This window comes from Miscanthus floridulus, chromosome 14, assembly GCF_019320115.1.
Source record: "Miscanthus floridulus cultivar M001 chromosome 14, ASM1932011v1, whole genome shotgun sequence".
In the NCBI taxonomy this organism is placed as follows: Eukaryota; Viridiplantae; Streptophyta; class Magnoliopsida; order Poales; family Poaceae; genus Miscanthus; species Miscanthus floridulus.
The window spans coordinates 72,956,985-72,979,250 of NC_089593.1; the positions used below are offsets into that span (position 1 = coordinate 72,956,985).

The 22,266-nt window shown below is 45.2% G+C and overlaps 1 protein-coding gene and 1 non-coding gene across 2 annotated transcripts; one reads left to right on the forward strand and one right to left on the reverse strand.

Moving 5' to 3' along the window:
• Positions 1-8,701: 8,701 nt before the first annotated feature.
• Positions 8,702-8,808, forward strand: LOC136506267 (small nucleolar RNA R71). The gene has a single exon (XR_010771490.1). It is a non-coding gene; the product is annotated as a small nucleolar RNA R71 (small nucleolar RNA).
• A 12,435-nt stretch (positions 8,809-21,243) lies between these two features.
• LOC136503736 (uncharacterized) lies at positions 21,244-22,036 on the reverse strand. Its single transcript, XM_066498723.1, has one exon. The coding sequence runs from the start codon at positions 22,034-22,036 to the stop codon at positions 21,248-21,250; it is 789 nt and encodes a 262-aa protein (XP_066354820.1). The 3' UTR covers positions 21,244-21,247.
• Positions 22,037-22,266: the final 230 nt, after the last annotated feature.

A 22,266-nucleotide genomic window follows, 5' to 3' on the forward strand; every position in this document is an offset into this window, starting at 1 on the left:
GAAGGTCCACCCAGGGGAGGCCGGTCCAAGCCGACATAGCCTAATACGCAGAGTGTTAGAATAGAGCAGCCGGACGACACCCAAGGCTTCTTCAACACCAAGTCACCGCCACGGTCCACGGCGCACCGCTGCAAGACCCTCCTGGACTCCGGCGCACGTAGACCATAGACAAATTCCCCCAAACCACCATGTACCCGACCTATCTCATTATATAAGGGATAAGGTTGGACCTAGGAGGGGGAGGGATCCGAGATCGATCACCAGACACTCCATTCAATTACATCCGCCTCTGCTGCACACCGGGAGCAAGGCAACCTAGAGAGGGGCACCGAGAGCTCCTCCACCACACCCTGTCATCTTCCACCTCTCCGACTAGGGGAAGGCTCCACCGGCGGCGAGGCAACCTTTGGATTAGCATCGAGCTAACCCCGACCAAATCTCTCTCTACACTCTATTGTAATCCCCTAATTTTGGGTGCTTTTGAGTATAAGGATCATTAGCTGCTGGATGTAGAGACCGAATGGGCCCAAAACACGATAAACTATTGCGTCCTATCTACATGATTCTTGTGTTCTTGAGTCCACCCGAGCCACCGAAGACCCGTACTCTAACACCGACTCAAACAACTATGCTTGCCGTGGATCTGACCCCGCGACAGCTGGCGCGCCAGGTAGGGGGCAGCGTCAAGTGTGATTCTGGCTCTACGGTGGCTGGAGCCACCCACCTCATCGCCGGAGCAAGCGGCCTTGCCCCAGACGGTGGTGTCCACTTCCTCGGCGAGTTCTCGGTCACAACCGGCACCTTCGCTCCGGGCCAGGTCCTCAACTTTGGGAGCCTGGCCTACGTCATCGACAGCTATGGTGAGCTTCGTCCACTCCGCAGGGCTGCACCGGTGGGAAACGAGCCCCTGGCGTTGCCCCCTCTGCCAGGGCCCTAGAGAGCAGATCTCGAGGTCTCGGCCCGACAGATCTGGCATAGCTTGGGCCTAGATCCCATCGTGTTGGACTACCGCTAGATGTTCTACATGCTGGCTAATGTTCACCACTAGAGTACCACCGGCATGGTGCTCCCCCCACCGGACCGCTTTTTGTACTACCTCCTGGATCTCCCTTTTGGGATCTGAAGCGCGGCAATATCATTCCAAATGGAGCTGGATCACCTCGTCATCCGTGAGGCACCGCAGAGCCCCATCTTCTCTGGTGCTGTAGGGGCCGACGCCCTCTCTATGTGCCTTCTTCATGACTCTCTAGGAGACTCATCCAGGACATCACTCTGGTGATACCGGGTATGACGTGACGCCCCACGAGCATCATCACGCCGATGACAAAGCTCCCACTAGGGGAGCGCCCGAGCTCGCGCCATCGGACCGAAGCCTCGACTACCATGCAGGTTGCCCCAGGGAGGGGGCGAGTCAACTGCAAGCCTGGCAAGCGGACCAAGAGGCCGCCATGCCGGAGCATAGGCTCCGAAAGTGGAAACTTACGCAGCGACAATGTGCACGGCCCCTCATGGGCGACAACAACTGAGCCAAGGCCCCAAGGGGCTCACAACGATAGACATGGAAGATGAGGCAGCACCGGCGCCTAGGCCATCCGGCTCCTGGAGCATGTTCGGCACACCCGGCGGCAGCAGCAGCTTGGTAGGACCCTCCGCCTAGGTGCCTGGTCCCTAAGAGGACCTAGCCTGGTTGAGGGGAGCTTTGGCCCTTCCCCACCATGGAAGACCTTCGCCAAGCTGACCCCCCGAGGGGCCAATGCCTGATCTGGACTGGGACCCCCCGCCTCTACCCACCGTCAAGCATTCAGGGGATGGGCAGAAAGCTACGTGATTCTCCCTCTCTATTTCGTGTATTTCATTTTCTTAGGCTAAATGTTGAGTTCACTTCATGTTCGCCGCCAATCCCCTCCTTCCGGTAAGCGCGGAAGTGCTGCACGTGCATCGCTCGCCAAGCCAATTCAACCTCCTTGACTTGGTCCATTTGCGTTCCTCGGCTCCCTGACCTAGCGCCAATGCATGTGTGCCATCAAAAGGGGTCATGTACCCTGGCCACCCACAGCACAGTCAAGGATCTTGAGGGAAATGAGACCCCAAATACTAATCGAAGGGGGTTGAAAGCGCCCGAGAAGCAGAAAAATAGGGGCGATAAAGAAGCGGTAAACAAACAAACTTAACATTTACAAAAACATTAACTTATTCTGGGGATAACACCCCGTAGTTTGACCACAGAACACATGTTGGCTTATCTCTCTTCTCTCGCAGGAATGGGGCAGGCGCCACGCCCAGCCATCACCCATCACAGTTCGGAGAAGGGCCATGGAGGACTGCCTCTAGTGGGGCGTTCACTAGGACGGCATCGGTAGCTTCCTCCAGGCGGGGCATCAATAGCGCCATGTTAGAATCCCTAGTGCCCTAGGGAAGTCCCTCCGCAACTTCGCCAATGTCCACCAGGCTGAAGAAGTGGGAGTGCACCACGGCCAGCACTGAGGCCACCCCCTGCCGAATGCCATCCTTCACGACCTCACAGAAGCACATCGGCACGGCACAAAGATGCTCATTCACCTCCGCCATGTTGTCGCACACCCCCCGTGGGAAGAGGGCTAGACAAGCCCCTAGAGCCACAGCATGAAGCTCCCTTGACTCTATGCCCTGGGACTTGAGGCGGGCCCATAGTCTGCCTACCTCCTCCTAGGCCTCGCAAAGCTGCTTCGTCAAGCGGTGGACCTCCTCCCTCGACTCTGCATTATCAAGGACCTAGAGCATCAAGACCGAATGCCAGGAAGATGGCCTGTAGGCCAGGCTCGGTGGGAAGCAAGAGGGAAGGGAACGACCCATACCTTCAATCCCGTCCTCCGATGGGCCGTCTCTACCTATGCCTCATTGCAGATGTTGTCCGCAGTCACCGCCGCCAACCGCTCCTCTTTGACCTCCCTCCGGGCATCCTTGGCGGCCCCAAGGGCATCCTCCAGCTCTCTTCACAGTGCCTTGATGGCCGCCATAGGGAGTGTGATTGAGGCACCACACGAGAGCACCCCCGGTGAAGGAGCGCGTCGTTCTGATCCAGCAGGGGTGGAGTGGTTGCGGAGTGACTTGGCCATTTCGGTAGTAGCAGATGGTACGGGGGTGACTGGTTCAACTTCCGGTGGAGTAGCAGAATAAGAAGCAGTACAAGATTGGCTCTTCCTTAGGAGTGCCTCCGGATTATCGGTGTAGTTGTTCGGCAGATCAAAACCACTCATGTAGTATCTTGTTTTCATCCACAACAGGAAGAAAACAAGCAGAATTAGCTTGCATAAACTATGGCTACCATTACATGCATGTGCTCATGATTATGTCCTACTAGATTCTTTAACCTATGCCCTCCCTAGCAATGGCGCCAGAAATGCTTGTTGGCATTTTTTAGCGCAATCAACAAGTGAGGAGGTTTTAAGTCCATCACTGGCAACGGCGCCAGAAATGCCTGTTGGTATTTCTTAACACCATCACTAAGATTGAGTTAACCTTAGTGATGCTGCCAAGAAACACCAACTACTATAGTTCTTAATGATTACAGAAATATCCACAAGCGCACGGATCTATCATTGTAGCATTTCACCCAGAAGTATTCAGGGTATCGTTATTTATATTTTCCCAAAGGAGGGCAAGGTATGAGAGTCTAGCATGAGCATGAACAAGATTACATACTTGCATAGTGGACCATATTTCATGATAGGGGTAAAAATGGTATATCAAGGATAGTGGACACACATCCGGGCCAACCTCAAGGATAAAAGGAAAACAAAGAATAAAAGAATATTTCTACGTGGATCCGGCATGTTCTAATATAACTATGGAAATAATAGTTAATGATCATACAAGTTATATGATTAGAGTTAGAACTAAGTTTAAGATGGATGGGGAGATCCCCAGGCATTGGTCTACCAGCAAGCCATAGAGACTTTACAAACTCCTCCAAAATACCCGAACGTGGGGATTACAAGGGATGAATAGGGCAATCACCACCTGTCGCTACCCCTCAACCGTGGGGCACTCTCATATTCGAAGGTTCCTGTGCACCCGAGCACCACGCCCATGTACAAAGAAACTACCCATATCCCCCTGGGACTTCAACCCTATGGATCGACAAGCAAGAATATGGGCAAACCCGAAGGAACGACGAACCATCATCTCAACCCTAACTCTACTTCTACTCGTACAAGTCATATGAATGATTAAGCATGAAGTTGAACATGTTAAGATCATAATACACAAACTATATGCTAGTTCATATATCATGATTATAACAAGACAACTATAGTCTAGTTCATATGCATTGCTATATTGTAAGTATGAGAGCATTACTAAGGAAGAACACTTCATAGTATTATTCATACCAAGATGTCACTCTTTTTCCAAGGAGACAAGCTCTCCAAGTAGCTGTTGCCTTGCTCACAAAAGTACAACTAAAACTAAAAGAGTACAAGAGATGGTATTGAGGTGCTTGGCTCCAAATGATGTTGTGTTGAGAATGAGCTCTACCCTCCTATTTATACTAATCCATGGTCAGTTTGGCCTTGAAAAATTAGGAAACATCCATGAACCGCCATAGCATGCCGCCATGCATCAGTCGGTGGAAGCCGGGCCCAGATGGCAGCCACTAGGGTGCGGCCGCACCCCTGGTGCGTCTGCACCCTGGTGGGCCCGCCTCACGACCGTCTTCGTGTGGTCGGTTCCTGGGTGGGCCTGGGCCCCTTCCACATCCGTGCTCAGCCTAGATTCGATGTGTAGGTGGGCTTTTTCATGTATTTCCTTTGCGCATTTCATCTTTACGCTTTCTTTACGCCTTTTGCTTGGTTTTGTTTATTTTTCACTTATATTTGAATGTGTGTCCTACAAAATATGTTTTCTCCAATACAAGTGAAACTATGTCAATAGTAAAGGCATATGTTTCAAAATATTGTTTATTTCTCCTGTTTTGGATAATAATTGGTGGTCGAATATTGTTGTTAGTGACCGCCAACAAATCCCCCAAGCTTAACCTTTGCTCGTCCCAAGCAAATATCTAGGTACTTGGTTGTTGATCAGGAGTTGCTACTATGCCGATACAATTCACAAGTGCCATGCCTATAACAGAGTACTCTTCCGCAATTTAAATAAGTTAGCATTTTATCCACCCTTTACCTTGATCCCTGTGGGGCGTATAGCTTTTCCAAGTTCTTGGGCGGTTGCAAGATAGAACGGTTATAACAGAATCACCAATCATTCATTCTTTGATCAACCATCTATCTAGAGGTTTTATAAGTTCTGTAAAACAAATGTAAGTTTCTCAAATGATTCTCTCGATCGCTGAAATGTGTATAAAACCTCACCAAAGGCATTTGGTATTTGCCTTCCTTTTTATAACCTACCACTAAAGGCTTTGCGTGGAATTTTGGGTAGGTATGAAAAGTGGGGTATACTTGCATCACATATTTTGCTAAGTCAAAGACCGGACCTCAAGGAGATGCAAGTCATACACTTTGATCAAGACGTGCAAGTGTGTGGAATTTTTCATAAAGTCCTAATTCTAAATATTTTTGGTACTCCTTTGAATCATGAATCTCTCTCTTTTGGATGAATGCCTGTTATTTGAAAGTATGGGCTATCTTTATTTCTTTCTTTTTCTTTTTTTTCTTCATGCTCTTTGGCATGCATTTTTTTCTCATGCCTTTTGGCATGGATTATTTTTCTACTTTTTCTCTCTTTTTTAGCATAGCCCATACTATTCTTTTTGGCATATGAAATTTTTGAGAGAGAGACACATGATAAATGAATGGAGTAATTATTTGGTGGACAAAAAAAGCATGTTTTTGTGTAACTCTCAGTGTAAGAGTTAGCATTTTATTTGTGGGTGTACGCGTGTCTTGATCATGGGTGCATGACGAGAATCTCAACAAGGGTCACAACAATTTGACAAAGCTCAATGCTCAACAAGTAGCATACGACTAAGGTTTTGAATTTGAAGTTTGTCATATGGCCTTGGTAGGTATTCATAATCACTGAGGAACTTTGACTTTTAGCATTTTTTTGAAAATGAAATCTCTGGATGTAAGTCTCTCTTAGAACAAAGTCATCGTAAACTCTATTTGTACCATATCATAACTCGCAACAACTTAGAAAAGGAGCATGCGTTTGCAACCCACAAGTTTTTGAGTTTTAGGATGAGCCATTTTTCGCCAACAAACTTAAATCTTGGGGAAAACTAAGTTATAAGCTAGGCACAGATGGATTATAGATAGAGCAACTATTCATCATCTCAACATAGGAGAAGCTAAACATTCTTAAAACACATATGAGAGTGGAATTCATATTTTTGGTATTTTTATCATATTTTATTTTTTTATGAATGAAAATAAGTGTAAGAAATATCAGTGATAAATAAAAGATACACGTTACCTTTGTGGGGCCCTCCCCCAAGCTAGCTTTTGGCCAGTTGCTTGGTGATGACTCCGAGGTAGCTTTATTGTATTTATATATTTTTATTTGTTTTTTTTACTCAGCCATGTCTATACTCAGTAGTTTTAGTTCAATGATTCAAATTAAGTATTTGATCAAGGTGCGCTAGTTTACCTAAACACCTTGCTTAAGTTAAGAAGCCTATGAAGATATGATCGATCGCTAACCATACTTCAAACCAAAAACTTGCTTGTATAGATCATGGAAGAGCAAACAAGATTTATTTAATGATAAGAAAAGGTGAACTAATCTACACTATATTTTTCTTTTTGCATGATCCATAGCATAGTCTATAGTTTTATTATATAGAAATTCTAAGCAAATTGTAAAGGATAACTACCGATTTACCTTCGACGAGGGCTCATCGTTTAAAGTCCAATGAGCAGGACTCTTCTCCTTTCACTTTTTGCTTGATGATGGGACATCCATGCCTAGAGGAGTAGGCGCAGATGATTGCACCTTCTTTGGTCTCCACACCATTTTGTTTGATTTTGGTGGTGTGGTGGTGGACTTTGGAGCTTCTTCTTTTTGTTTCCACACCGTTTTCTTGGGTGGTGTGGGAACAACCTTTGGCTTTTCTTCTTTTTGTTTTAGGTTGTTCTTCTTTGGCTCCAGCTTCTTTTTATTTTCTTTGTTTTTCTTGGTGAGGCTGTCCACCAGTTGAGGTTGTATTTCAACCTCCTTTATGCCTTGTGGATTCGGCCCGTATTTAATTCTTATCATGGAGCATTGCTCCTCCCTAGGCCAAAAGTCAAACTTTTCCTCTTTGTCGTTGATGTTGAAGTGGATTTCTCTGGCTCCAACTTCAATTTGTGCTCCTGCGGTGCTGAGGAATGGCCACTCAAGGATGAGGGGTGACTCCTTTGTTGTTTCCATGTCCAATACCACAAAGTCAACTAGGACAAAGTATCCCTGGATTTTCACCGGGATATCTTCAGCAATCCCAACTAGATAGCAGACCGTGGAGTCGGCCAGCTGGAGCATCATCGGCGTAGGTGCGAGGTGGGTGAAGTTCAACTTGTCAAAGATGGTCTTGGGCATAATGTTCATGCTTGCCCAAGATCGCACAAGGCTTGATCGAACTACTGAGTGCCAATGGAGCATGTGATGGTAGGGCACCCAGGGTCTTTCTTTTTCTCAGGTAGACGGTTGAGTATAGCTGTGCTACACTCTTCCATCAGCTTTATGACCTCCATGGATGGCAAAGGTCATTTGTTGTTGATGATGTCTTTGATGTACTTTGCATAGGAAGGTACATGTAAGACATCCATTAATGGGACGCTCACATGTATCTTCTCTATCATCTCAACAAAGCGGGCAAATTGCTCGTCCACAGCTTGCTTTCTCTTCCTTGTTGGAAACGACAGGTAGCTAGTATTGACAAAGTCTTGCGGTGTTGTTTCCTCCTCTTCGTGATCTTTTTGTGTTTTTGTAGATGGTGAAGGTCCGTCCTCCTATTGCCCTTGTGCTTTTCCTACTTTATGGTTAGGGTTTGGAGGATCAGGAGTGGACTTACCACCCCTCGTGGTCACCGCATTAACTTTTTCAAGAGAATTCTAGAGTTGCCCCAGGATCTTCCCTTCATTATTAATAGGAACAGCAGCAATAATTTGAGTTAATTTTGTTTCTATCATTTTATTAAAGCTCAATTGATTTTGAACAGAGGAAGTTAAACCATTTATTTTAAAGTTAATATTTTCTAGCATTTTGTCATTATAAGTAAGCTTTTTCGTGATATTTTCATTTATTTTTGCCTGGCCTAATACCAGGTCTTTCAAGGAAGGTTGATTTGAATTCAAATTTGAATTGAAGTTTGAATTACCTCCTTGTGGGCGGGATTGATTGTTCCACCCATTATTGTTACCTTGTCGAAACCCGTTGTTGATGTATGTGGCGTCTTCACGGGTCTCGGGGCAGTTGTTCCCCGAATGTCCGACCTCACCACGGACTTTGCAAGTCATTTGCGAGTCTATGGCCTGAACGGTGGCCTTCATGACTTCCTTCTCGTGGTCCCTTTCGTTCAGTCTTGAGAGTAACAAGTCTATTTTTGTGGCAAGCATATCCGTCTCCTTCACGGTAAGCATGCCTTTTTGTTGTTTGCGTTCCTCTCCCTAGCTTTGGTTTGCCACCATCTTCTTGATGAGAGCTGTGGCATCAGCGATTGCTAGGGAAAGGAATGCTCCTCTAGCAGCTGCATCTACGTGCCCCTTTGACATGGACGTAATTCTCCATCCCATGTTGCGGGCAGGCCTAGATGTAATCCTAGAGCCTCTCCCACGCCTAAGGGATGGATTTGAGTGATGATTGCTAGAAGTTTGAAATTTTCCCTCTCAGGGCATTGGTTTTGCACATGGGGAAAAAATTCGTGAGGAATGTCGTAGAACATTTGTCCCACGTACTGACAACTTCCTTCTCTTTATAGAACCACTGTTTCACCTTCCCCGCGAGGGAGAAGGGAAACAGACAAAGCCTGATGCTGGCTGGTGCGACGTCTTTGATGACTATGGTGTCGCACATCTCAAGGAAGTGTTGCAAGTGTGCACTTGCATCCTCGCTAGGCAAACCAAAGAATTGGTTTGCCTGTACCATCGTGCTGAGGCCAGTGTGCAGCTCAAAGTTTCTAGTACTCGTGTTGACAGCGGGCCCAATGAGCACGCTGGCAACAGCGGGGGTGGAGTAGTCACGGAGTGACTTGGCCATTTTGGTAGTAGCGGATGGTACGAGGGTGACTGGTTCAACTGCTAGTGTAGTAGCAAAAGAAGAAGCGGTACGAGACCAGCTCTTCCTTAGGAGTGCCTCTGGATTATCGGTGTAGTTGTTCGGCAGATCAAAACCACTCATACACTATCGTAATTTCATCCACAACAGGAAGAAAACAAGCAGAATTAGCCTGCATAAACTATGGCTACCATTACATGCATGTGCTCATGATCATGTCCTACTAGATTCTTTAACCTATGCCCTCTTCGGCAATGGTGCCAGAAATGCTTGTTGGTATTTCTTAGCGCAATCACCAAGTGAGGAGGTTTTAAGTCCATCACTGGCAACAGCGCTAGAAATGCCTGTTGGTATTTCTTAACACCATCACTAAGATTGAGTTAACCTTACCAACGCTGCCAAGAAACACCAACTATGTAGTTCTTAATGATTATAGAAATGTCCGCAAGCGCACGGATCTATCATTGTAGCATTTCACTCGAATGTATTCAGGGTATCGTTATTTATATTTTCCCAAAGGAGGGCAAGGTATGAGAGTCTAGCATGAGCATGAACAAGATTACATACTTGCATAGTGGACCATAGTTCATGATAGGGGTAAAAATGGTATATCAAGGATAGTGGACACACATCCGGGCCAACCTCAAGGATAAAAGGAAAACAAAGAATAAAAGAATATTTCTACGTGGATCCGGCATGTTCTAATATAACCGTGCAAAGAATAGTTAATGATCATACAAGTTATATGATTAGAGTTAGAACTAAGTTTAAGATGGACGGGGAGATCCCCAGGCATTGGTCTACCAGCAAGCCATAGAGACTTTACAAACTCCTCCAAAATACCTGAACGTGGGGATTACAAGGGATGAATAGGGCAATCACCACCTACCGCTACCCCTCAACCGTGGGGCACTCTCATATTCGAAGGTTCCTGTGCACCCGAGCACCATGCCCATGTACAAAGAAACTACCCATATCCCCCCGGGACTTCAACCCTATGGATCGACAAGCAAGAATATGTGCAAACCCGAAGGAACGACAAACCGTCATCTCAACCCTAGCTCAACTTCTACTCATACAAGTCATGTGTTAAAAGATTGTTTATTTCTCCAGTTTTCTTCTTTGCGCCTTTTGCTTGGTTTTGTTTATTTTTCACTTGTATTTGAATGTGTGTCCTGTAAAACATGTTTTCTCCAACACAAGTGAAACTATGTCAATAGTAAAGACATATGTGTTAAAAGATTGTTTATTTCTCCTATTTTGGATAATTATTGGCGGTCGAATGTTGTCATTAGTGACCGCCAACATGGCCGCAGGAGGTCAGCCCCAGAAGGCCGGCTCGAGAGGATCGAGGCCTGCTACCGTAGCCCTCAGAAGGGCATGGCACTTCGGATGATCAGATGGCCCCAAGCCAGAGCCCAGCGCTCTTGATCACCTGGCCCATGGAAGGCTCCGATAAAAAGGAGGGTGCCCCCGGGCCTAAAGTCGGCAACTCCCAGACGAGTTCACTGAGCCCTCGCTCGAGTCGAAGATCCATGCGACATAGACTCGCGAAGGGATCAATACCATCTTCGCTCGGCCCCGACAGTCGAGCAACATCCATCACACTAAAGAAGAAGGCCCCAACACTACTACAGATTGAGTTATCACTATCGCCGCTTTCACTACCGCAGTGATAAAAGCATTGGTATGATACTTCCACCGTCAGTTGGACTGATAGGAAGGCCTCCTAAGGATGGAAACTGGCAATTGAAAACCATCAATGCATCAGTGGTAGTGGGGTTGAATTCCATCGTTATTTGGACTAATAGGAAGGCCGCCTAAGGATGGAAACCGGTAGTTGAAAACCATCAATGCGGCGGTGGTAGTGGGGTTGAATTCCACCGTCGTTTGGAATCCGAGCCGACTGGGATAGGCATTATGGCCGCCAGCCCTGCACGACCGTTTGGTGTACCGGCAGTAGTAAATTCAGCATGAGTTATTTTCCCATTTCCCAACTACCCACAACATAGTTGCATCACCATTACTTTCGTCTTCCCTGATGTTTATATTAACAGCTCCTCTCTGCTTCTCCATCATCAAGGTTGGCCTATTTAAGCCGGGGTTGGATGCGCTTTTTGACAATCCACACACTCCTTCCTCCTTAGATACAGATAGATACAGACAAAGCTCTTGAGCCAACCATCTATATTTTCTTCATCACCATGACGCTCCTTCTCCAACTCCTCAAGCAGCAGCAACGACGTTGGGAGAAGGCCTTCAAGATTGGGTACTACCGACATCTAGGGGCAGCGAGGACTGCTCGATCTAGGTGCTTGTGGAAATTTTGCGATTAAGGGGGTTCTCATATTTGGGCAAGCCAAGGGGAACTCAATGCACTTTGGTATTCCTGGTTTGCCCTTCACATTTCTTGTGTCGATTCACCATCCTGGTGCCCTAGCAATCCTCCTTCCTCTGGAGCACAGCGATGATAGCGGTGCTTCTCTTCCACGCCCTCCTCGCGACCATGAGACATGAGCACCACCATATCCTAATCAACAGGGAAGTTACTACACAAGAAAGGTGGACATAAAAATGGTTTCCTTCATTTTTTCCAACTGCTAAACTTAGATGTTGACAATTAGTCATCCTATGCAGGAATGCACATGCTCGTGACCATGAGAGGTGGAGATGCTCCTCTTGCTCTCTCTCTCTCTCGACCGTGAGAGGTGTAGCAAGGAAGGTAAAGCACCTCACTGAGATGCTCCTCTTCTTGCTCTCTCTCTCTCTCTCTCTCTCGACCGTGAGAGGTGCAGATGCTAGTGGAAGTTTTGCGAGGTGCTGCCTCATCCTTAGCTTGCACTGCCTGTCTCTAGACTCGACTATGGGATGTACCAGTACTTGATAGGTCTTTGTTATTGTGCATATAGTAGTCTTTGATAGGTCTTTGTTATTGTACAACTAGAATATAATTGAAGTTATCAATGAAATTATTGTGATGATTGTTACTGTATCGTCTATATATAGTTTTTGCCTTAAAAATAATTAATAACTGAATGGTTGTGACGCTTGTTACTCCATTTTTTGATGTGTCATAGTATTTGCCTTGGCTACATAGACGTGAGCTAAAGCACCTCACTGAGATGGTGCTGGGGTGGAAGTATTTGCCTTGGTTTATTTGCAAATTGTCATTATTGTAGCTCCCATCGTCGTTTCATACGGTGATTCAGCGTTAGTGCTAGATCGCAAAGTGCAGGGAATCAAATGGTCCATGTCGTCTTCCCTGCTCCATTGCCCGTGACTTGCGTGGGTGGCCATGGATGTCACGGACCTTGACTGTTGCCTTCCTCGCACATGTTTATTAGTGGAGATGACTTGAATAACTTGCATTAAAAATAGAAACATGTGCAAGGGAATCTGAACCGCATCATACGAGAAGGAAGGTAACTGTAACAAGTTTAGAAAGGAATCGTACTTGCATATCATTGTATTAAGGAGAATAAAGAGTTTATCATACAAAAAAAGAGTTTACCATACAAATCCCCGTCATCCAGATATATACATATCAACATTGATCTGCACATAATCTACCACATTGATCTGAAGAACCTATCACACTCATAGCAGATCCTACACTCCTCGTAGCAGAACATAGCCCACTCCTCCCAGCCTTCCCATCCTGCGTGGATGCCACAGCCTCCGCCTCCGCACTGATGTCCATCCTAGCGATGCACCGACATGGCTAGAGGAGGCAGAGAACTAGACTGACCCGACGCCGCTCGCCCACCAAAGTCCTCCAACATGAACATGGCCTGTTGGAGGCGCCATGTACATATCTCGTTCTTCCACGTCACATTCACCATCGGGCTTGCTTAATCACCTTCGACCTTCCTCAACCACCACCGAGCAATGTTGTCATTGCCGGCACCGCTATTGGACCTATGGAGCATGAGGGAGAAAACAAATGCAGCAACATCATGGCCAATCACGGTGAAGTGCTCAAGAATGTCAAGTCGCGGCATGAGAGCGGTGCGGTCTTCCACAAAGACTGCGCGCATACAAGCATAGAAGCAGGCCTCCGGATTGTCAATGCTAGCAAGCCTGGCGATGAGCTTGGCGCAGTACTCGTGGTCATAGAACTGGTTCTAGGTCCCAAGGTGTATCCCACGCAGCAGCAGCGCCGTAGTGGTATGCTCTGTCCCACTACAGCATCACCGCACACCTAACGCATCTGCGAACAGGTTGCCCGCAGGCTGCCAAGATCTTTCATGGGATCCGCTACAGCCACAGCGACACGGCTAGCAATCTCAACAACCATATTCTTTGGGAGCTTCTCCATGGAACGAGGACACGCGCGACATCACGGCAGAGCAGACCACTAGGGAGGGGGATCAGAGCAGAGCAAGGTGAGTTCCAAAAAACCCTCTTAGGATTTTATGATTGCTCCATTCTTGAAGGTTCCATAGTGAGGGGAAGTCGAACGTCTCAAGGAAGCCAATCGTCATCCTCCGTGTGAATCGCGTAAACCGTGTATGAAAATGCGAAAAAAATTTAGAATGAAAAAATCTACATATATACTTAATTCTATGACCAAACATAGGTATAGGGGTTTAAACTAATAAATTCCACGAGTTTTGGTGAATCTGTGAATGCAGGAGGGTTTATCCAGAAAACCATCAAGGAGGACCTATTCATCAAAGTAAATCATGTTTATCCGTGACGAAACTGACTTGGGAAGACTCTAGAGGGCGAACCATAAAAGATGGGGCCCACCTATCACTATGACAGGCCGGCCGGCCCCATCTATAGGCCGGCTAGCCTATGGGGCCCACCGGTCAGCCTCCGCTTCGAATGTCAGTTCTCTACCGCTTCCTAGATTGCATCTGCACCGTCCTTTTAAGTCGGTTTGATCCAAGGGTCCAGAATTGATGCTACCCCCTATATATATAGCACTGTACCCCCTCTAGGAGATCCATTCCCTGAAACCCTAATTCATATCTTTACGATCAAGCTAGCAATCAAGAGAAGATTAGTTCTTCATAGGATCTATTCTTATAAATAGAAATAGTGAGATATAGATTGAGGGAAGAGTTTGGAGGAGATGCCGGCCTATCGGTGCTCTCTCTCTCTCTCTATGGCTTGTACCTTGGTGGATCCAAGTTCTACTGGAGCTTTCTTCTGAGATTCCTCTGGTAATCGACTTCTGATTCAAGTAAGCAACTTGTTTATATTGTTCTTCAGGTTCATGATTCTTTTGAGTGCTTTATTCCTATTCTACAGGGAGCAAAGTATTAATCGTAAGTGTAAGTGTGGTGCTTAGACTTAGGTTAATTGTGGATGCACCATGCATTCTGGATCGGTGGTAGATCACGAGGGTGACTCTTATAGCCTCGTTGAATCCTTTGTAGTCCACCTCCCATCTGTAGGACAAGTAGGACCCGGTTACAGAAGAAAGCATCATCTGCTGGTGTCTTTCCCTAGTAATGTTCCAAGTTGAATAGTAGAATACATAGCTTACCGAAGTCAAAACTAGAGAACCTTAGTAATCCTCTCTACGCTCCTGTTTATCCTAACCTTGTTGCTACCCCTAGTTAAATTAGACCATAGTTGGTCTCACATATTTCCCTATGGATACGATACTTGGAATACTTCTAGGTGAAAGGTACAGCGGTATCCGTGCGCTTATAGATTTATCTGTGTGCGTTAATAAATACCAATAAGCTTTCTACCGCCGTTGCCGGGGAAACGGTTGCTAAATTAACTACGAACCTAGCTTAACTTTGTATCTTTTATCTTTTATCTTTTATCTTTTATTCTTTTTCTTTTCACTATGGATTCCACTCCTATCTATCAATATGTTAAACCCACGAGCGCAATCCTAAAGCCACTGAAATCTTCAGAGCCTATCCTAACACCTGGCTATGAGCTGCGCCCGTGTTTTATAAATTTGATTCGGGAACAATCCTTCTCGGGAGAAGGCGATGAAAACTCATACTCACACCTACTCATGACTGCGTATCGCGGGTATGTTTGACGAAACCTTAAGATGGAAGTTGTTTCTGTTTTCTTTAACGGGAAGAGCTAAATAATGGTATAGTCAAACCGTAGAAAGTGTGCAAGGAGATTGGAAAACATTATACTCTAAATTTTGTTTATGTTTCTTTCTCATCTCTAAAGTAGTCAGCCTTCGAAAAGAGGTTCTATATTTTAGACAACTAGAAGAAGAATCTCTTGCCACATCATGGGAAAGTATTAATGATCTTATTACCACTGGCCTAGACCTTGCTATTTCAGACTCGATGCTCCTTCAACATTTTTATATGGGTCTTAGCGAGGATTCTGCGCAAACCCTTGATTAAGCCTCTAGAGGAGCTTTCCTTCATTTATCTGTTAGTGAAGTAAGATCTATGCTTGATAGAATTAGTGGAAAGATTCCCTGCACTAGCATTCATAATGAACTCCCCGAGGAAGAGAAGGAATTATCTCCCGAACAAGAAGTTTTGATAGCCAAATCATAACCACTCTAATCCCAAGATTTAGCTATCAATCCCGAACCATCAAATACCCCAACATCCTCCAAGGGAAGAAGGAATTCCACCTTTGGAAATCCCTGTTGAAATTAAGGATAATCTTTTTTATGCTGATTTTGGGAACAGCTTAAACTTCCAGTTCCACAAGAGACCTTCGAGCGAATATAATTCAATTCCTCTCTAGAAGGGATCTCTTAGAAAGCATCCTTATTCCCATGTGGGACATTGGGAAAAAACCCAAGGATAGAATGACAAGTGATGCCATAGAAGGAGAGCCAAGCCATGTAGAAGCCAATCCTATCTTCTCCCCTTCTATGCCCACAACTGATATAAGTTTTGAACCCATCTCCCAACCCATCCTTGACCCCAATGATCCCTCTTATGCTCTTTCTCCTAAGTCTCTTGATGACCCTAGAAATCCACTAAGACAACCAAAGCATAGGAGTCATGAAGACCACAAGGATGACCAAGAAGAGCAACGACAATGGCTGGAATGTATAAAGAACTCATATGCCATTGCTAAAGAATGGATGGACAAGGATGAAGCCTTATGGGTAGAATCCAAACTTGGCTTAGATTCAGATGGTGAGCTTAAACCAATCTCTTTAATAAACATGACTCATCCAAGTTTGGAGAAGTCCTTAGATAAGATCACCCTGAGAGTCACCAATCCATGAAAAATTTGGATAATAAAATGTCCAATGAATGTCATAGGCATGAAATGATGGAGACAATATTTCTGCCTATAGACATCCATGAAGAATCAACCCTAGAGCTTGAAAAGGAAGATGACATAGACGAGCATGGAAGTTATTTCATGAACACCTCATCAATTCCATGCTCACATGAGAAATTTCCTGAATCAATTAATCTCTCCAACATTGCCATACAAGAGATTTTCAACCCCCACATACTTCATGTTCATAAAAACTTTGAAAGGGTGGTTGTAGATGCATATGTTTATCACAAATATTGCAAATCTGATTGGCATGAATCTTGAGATAGGCACACAAAGGTAGGTGTTGGAGGGAAACCACTTCACCAATTTAAAACACAATTCGAATGTTTCCCAAGGACGAGCTTCTATCCTAAAACAAGCATTTTTGGGAGACAACATGAGCTTTCACCTTTTGTTGTGATGACCTTGTGAAATGAGAATAGAAATATAATTGTAAAAATATACCTTTGGGTATTTTTGGTCACGAACCATTCCAGGTTTGAAGAAAAAAAGAATGAGGGATGATGACAACGCCAGGTATGTCCAACCATTTATCATGCAACATTTAAGTACATCCATCCAAACTTGATTTTTCTTCAAAATTCAAGCTAGGGGATAGACTTCCCTAAAAACATCTCTTGCCATGTTGCTAAATCATTTTGGTTGTCTCTACCTTTAAGACATGCTAAATTTGCTAAATAACAATTGTGTTTTTTCATCTCTATTTGAGTAAATCTCTATAGTGCTTTCATGCTACCATTGTTTGCTATAGTATATGCTCAGGTTTTAAAGTATTTTGATACACCTTTTAAACTAGGCATGGTGCTTAGTTTAAACAGTTTTCCTAAATTAAGTTAGACACGGTGTCTAGTTTGATTCTTGAACAAAAAGGTGTGCTAATTTACTTCCAAAAGCTTTTAAATTAAGTGTGGTGCTTAGGTTAAAATGCTTTCCTAAATCAAATTAGACGTGGTTCTAGGTTGATTTTTGAGCCGATAGTATGCTTTAGTAGATATTGGATATTTTATTGGACTAACCCCTATAGGAAACTCTCAATTCAATTTGGGTAAATCACGAGATAAATTCAAATTGAAGATGAAGCAAGGCACATGATGAACTCCAATAACTTTGTGAAAAGAAGACACAACTCATTCATCATGGATAGAGGAACTCAAGTCCACAGCTCCAATGAACAGCATCTCCTCAACCAATAATCAACAAAAATCAAAGAGAGGTTGACGAGAGAAGAACATGCAACTTGTCGCATCCTCATCTCCTAGATCAGATGATACAAAGAAAAGCTAAATGCAAGGAGATGTCTTGATCAATGGACCTAATAAGCCCTCACCAACAGGAGATCATTTGTGAAAACAAATCATTGAGGCATAAAACAAAGGGTGAGGCAGAAGGTCCAACAAAATGGTGAGATCCAAGAGTAGAAAGATGGCATGACAAAAGGATGAGAAAGGAAGGGTGCAATCTAGGCAACAAGGAGCTCATAACTGTGAGGCTAGCCGAAAAAGGAAAACTTTAAGCAAAAAGGGAAGGACCATCACGAGTCATCTACCATTCGCCATGTGGTGTCATCACGCTTCAATGACGAAGGTAACATCCTAAGGTAAATGGTCATTATTTAAAAGAGTTTCTCCTTGATTCTGATACCGCAATGCATGACATACCGGGCATGCATCTAACTTCTCGTACTCCTCGATGCATGACATACCGGGCATGCATCTAACTTCTCGTATTCCTCGCCACGGTAGAGGATGTAGTCATTAGAACATGCATGTATCTTCTAGATTTCTAATCCCAAAGGGCAGACTACCTGTTTTGCTTCGTACGTAGTGGCGGACAATTCGTTATCCTTCGGAAGCATCTTCTTTTGGATTTTTAGTAACTCCCCAAATCCCTTGTCAGATACACCATTCTTTGTCTTCCATTGCAGCAATTCCAGTGTGGTACCCAACTTTTTCTGCCCCACATCACAAGTTGGGTATAGCAATTTCTTGTGATCCTCTAGCATGCGCTCGAACTTGATCTTCTCCTTTTCACTTTCGTATTCTCTTTGTGTGTCACGAATGGCCTGACCAAGATCATCAGCAGGCTCATCTTCTGCCCCTACCTCTTCTTCAGCTTCCCCCATTGTAGTATCATTGAAGGCACCATATTCAGCAATAATGTCATCATCGTCTCATTGTTCTTCTTCACCTTCTTTCATTACAACCCCGATTTCTCCGTGCTTCGTCCAACAAATATAGTTTGACATGAAACCCGACTTCAACAAGTGTGAATGAAGACTCCTTGAGCTAGCATATTCCTTCAAATTCTTACATATGGCACATGGGCAGCACATGAAACCATCGCGTTTGTTTGCCTCGGCCACACGTAAGAAAGAATGCACGCCCTCAATGAACTCTTGGGAGCGGCAATTAGCATTGTACATCCAATGCCAGCTCATCTGCATTACATGACATACATACCATATTAAAACCTAGACATAATTAGTTAATTATACGACATGTATGTCACCACACAAGGTATTAATTTATGAAAGTCTCGCTATAATGTAGACAATCCCAACTACCACTAAAAAAACTAAAGCTAAAATGCACTTCAGCAGTATAAGGATTTCGCGATCAATCCCAACTAAAACAGACAAATTAGGCGTTTGTTCAACATCTATGGGCTTCTTTCGCAGGATCACTGCCTCATCAGCCACCGTATCTGCCTGTGCAAGAGAGTTTTGCACGTGTTCAACATACTCTTCCTCCCAGTACCAGCCTGAACATCCAGTGCCATCCCACTGAAATTAAAACAAAAAAAATAGAACTTTAATCACAATCATCATGAAAATAAGTATAAATTAACCATAATCATCAAATGCGACAAAATAACTCACATTGCGATCCGAACACTTGTAGAAGATACGGCCCTTGTTGGGACATTCCTTCCTCACCCGGTACTCCATCACAATCTTCTCCTCACACTTGCTGCATGCAATGAGAGGGGGGTCCGGCCTCAGTCGCTTTGGAACCCGATGAGAGGCCAAGGACCCGGAAGCAGTTGTCATCTACTCTCTATACTCATTTTAATATAATATAAATTTCTCATTTTATAAACAAATAAAATTAAAAAAACTCTAAAATTCTCTATATCTCTAAACCGTGAAGTGTGCTATGCATGCTAGAAATGAAAGTTGAATACTAGTTTTGAATAACTACTTTAACCTTCCTTCATCCAAATATGCAAACTTTAAAGTGATTTTGAGCTTAAATGGCTTACAAATAAAAAAAATCCACCATAAAAAACCACATATATCTAGTCCACAAAATGAGATATGCTACTGATGAAACATGAGAGTATAAAGTTGGTAACCTTTAGAACCGAAGAATCGATGGAGGAATCGAAGAAATCATGTGATTACCGGTGATGAGGAAGAAGAGAGGCCGACGATGAAGCAAGAACACTGAGCTCGAAGTGGCTCGGGCTCGGGGAGGAAGAAGGGGTATATAGGAGGGGACCTTTAGTTCCGGTTGGAGACAACAACCGGGACTAAAGGTTCATTTCTAGTCCCGGACGAAGCCTCCAGCCGGGAGTAGACTTTTACTCCCGGTTGGAAGGACCAACCGGGAGTAAAAGTTAACCTTTAGTCCTAGTTGGTAGCTCCAACCGGGACTAAAGGTCCCCTGCAGCAAAAGCCTGCTGCAGTAGCCGTTGGATAGGGACCTTTAGTCCCGGTTGGAGCAACCAACCAGGACTAAAGGTTTCTCTAGTCCCAGGTGCAAAAAATACCTAGACTAAAACCAAATTTCGAAGTGGATCAAAAATCGTTTTCTCTACTAGTGTTACAGTAGCGAGCAGGGCAGAAGAAGCACAGCCTTCTTGACGAGCGTCAGTTCCTATTGTAGTGCAGATTGTCATCTAACGTTGCCCAATTGCTTTACGACAACGTTTATGCATGTATACTTTAGCCTTGATGGATGCATGCACGTGGTTGGGCCTACCATCTCTCTCGACAAGATTTACAGCTACCACAATCCATATTGTATCGCCCGCCTGGAAGAGTCCTTTATTGTAAGAGAAGCTTGAGGGTATCTTTAACGGAAAAGCTATATGTCGCCCGGGTGTTTGTTTTGTCTCTCACACCAGATTTTGTCTCCGTCCATCGCGCGTTGTGATTCGTGCTAGCGCCCTCTCCGCACACGGGCTGAGCTGTGGGCTGCGGCGGCCTTTTTATCTTTTTTTTATTTTTTTAAATCTCGAGAGTCGTGTTGTTTTCTATTCATTTCTCTCGAGGCTAGGAGGAGGGTGGGGAACCGGCGTGGCGGATGGGGGCGGAGGGCAATCTGCTGGCGATTTCTAGGGTTTGTGAATTTCTATTCAATTCTATGGAGTTACGACATTTCTAGATATTCCACAGAACACAGATGACCACCGTGGATCTTAACTTCAGTTTCATGTTTCGAAGAGGAGGAGGTGGGTTGTCCCAGAGATGTTCCACGACGGTGTCTAGGCCCAGCGCCGCCCAGCAACTGCACCGTACGTTGAAGAACCAGTTGCTCATGTTTGGGCTCCTGCTGGCCCTCCTATGGAGCATGCGTTCCATCATGGACATATTTGGTACCTGTAGCCTCCGAGAGCATATATGTGCCTGATGATTACTTCCATAGTTCCATTCTACAGAGACATTCGCTGCCAGATTGTTATTATTCAACTAGACACCTATTAAATACATTCGGAGGTACAATGCAAAGGGGAGAAACTATAAGGACAGGGAATACTAGCAGCACCAATAATATACCAGGGAAATACTACATGCATCTCTCTCATATCAACGGGCGCCCTTGAGTCTCATGAGCGCCGTTATGATACCGATAAATCCACCAAAGGCGGAGGCAACCGCGACGATGTACTTCCAGTTGTTGTAAAGAAACGCGTACACCTTGATCCACGGCCTCTTGTTCCTGTAAATCTGGATCTTTACCATGACGTTGGCATAGCAGCGTCCTCTGCGCAGGCTCTGCAGGCTGGTGAAGAAGTCGAGTGTCGTCTTGTTTTTGAGCCCTGCTCCTCCTTGCAGGATACCCTTGGTTCGCAGCTCATGCACGTCCTTCTCCCGATGCATCAACATGCACAGGAGGAGGAGGTACGAGCAGACAGCAGAGTCTTCCGCCTTGGCATTCAAAAAATTTGGAGTCGTGCATAGCTCGAGAGCCGCCATGTTGACGAGCCAGCTTGCACGTGCATCGTTTAGAGACAGCGGCGCCATGGAGAGCTCGGCGAAGATGATCCACTTCCTGGCGAGGCCCATGTCTGGGAGCTTCGTTGTTTTGTTGGCTGTGAGGAAGATGCCCATTTCGGCAAGCTCGATGGCACCGGCTGACATTGGTATCGATTCAATTTTCTTTGAATCTGAAGGAGACACCTTGGGTTTCCTGCTTCTTTTTCCTACAGCGTAGAATCGGAGGAGGACAAGGAGATGCGGTGCTTTATTGTAGTAGTCTTGGTCCCAAACACCAGGCAATTTAAAGTCAAGCCGGTCTTGCAGAAAGCCATCTCCTCGCCACGTAGCAATGAACGTCAGCATTTCCTGCAAGTGCTCGGACGTGCAGATGTTCATGACACTGGTGCAGCAAGGCTTTTTGCTCCCGGTTGGGAAACCCCTTTAGTCCCGGTTTTCCAACCGAGAGCACCAATCCGGGACTAAATGTACCCTCTTTTAGTCCCGGCTTTACGCCCGGAACTAAAGGGGGACTTTTAGTCCCGGTTGGAAACACCAACCGGAAGTAAAGGGGGCCTCCAAGCCAGGTCAGGGACCGCCACGGGGCAGGACATTAGTCCCGGTTGGTG

What these genes read in the sequence shown, in the direction of transcription:
- LOC136503736 (XM_066498723.1), bottom strand. Translation starts at nt 22,036, where the DNA reads ATGAACATCTGCACGTCCGAGCACTTGCAGGAAATGCTGACGTTCATT.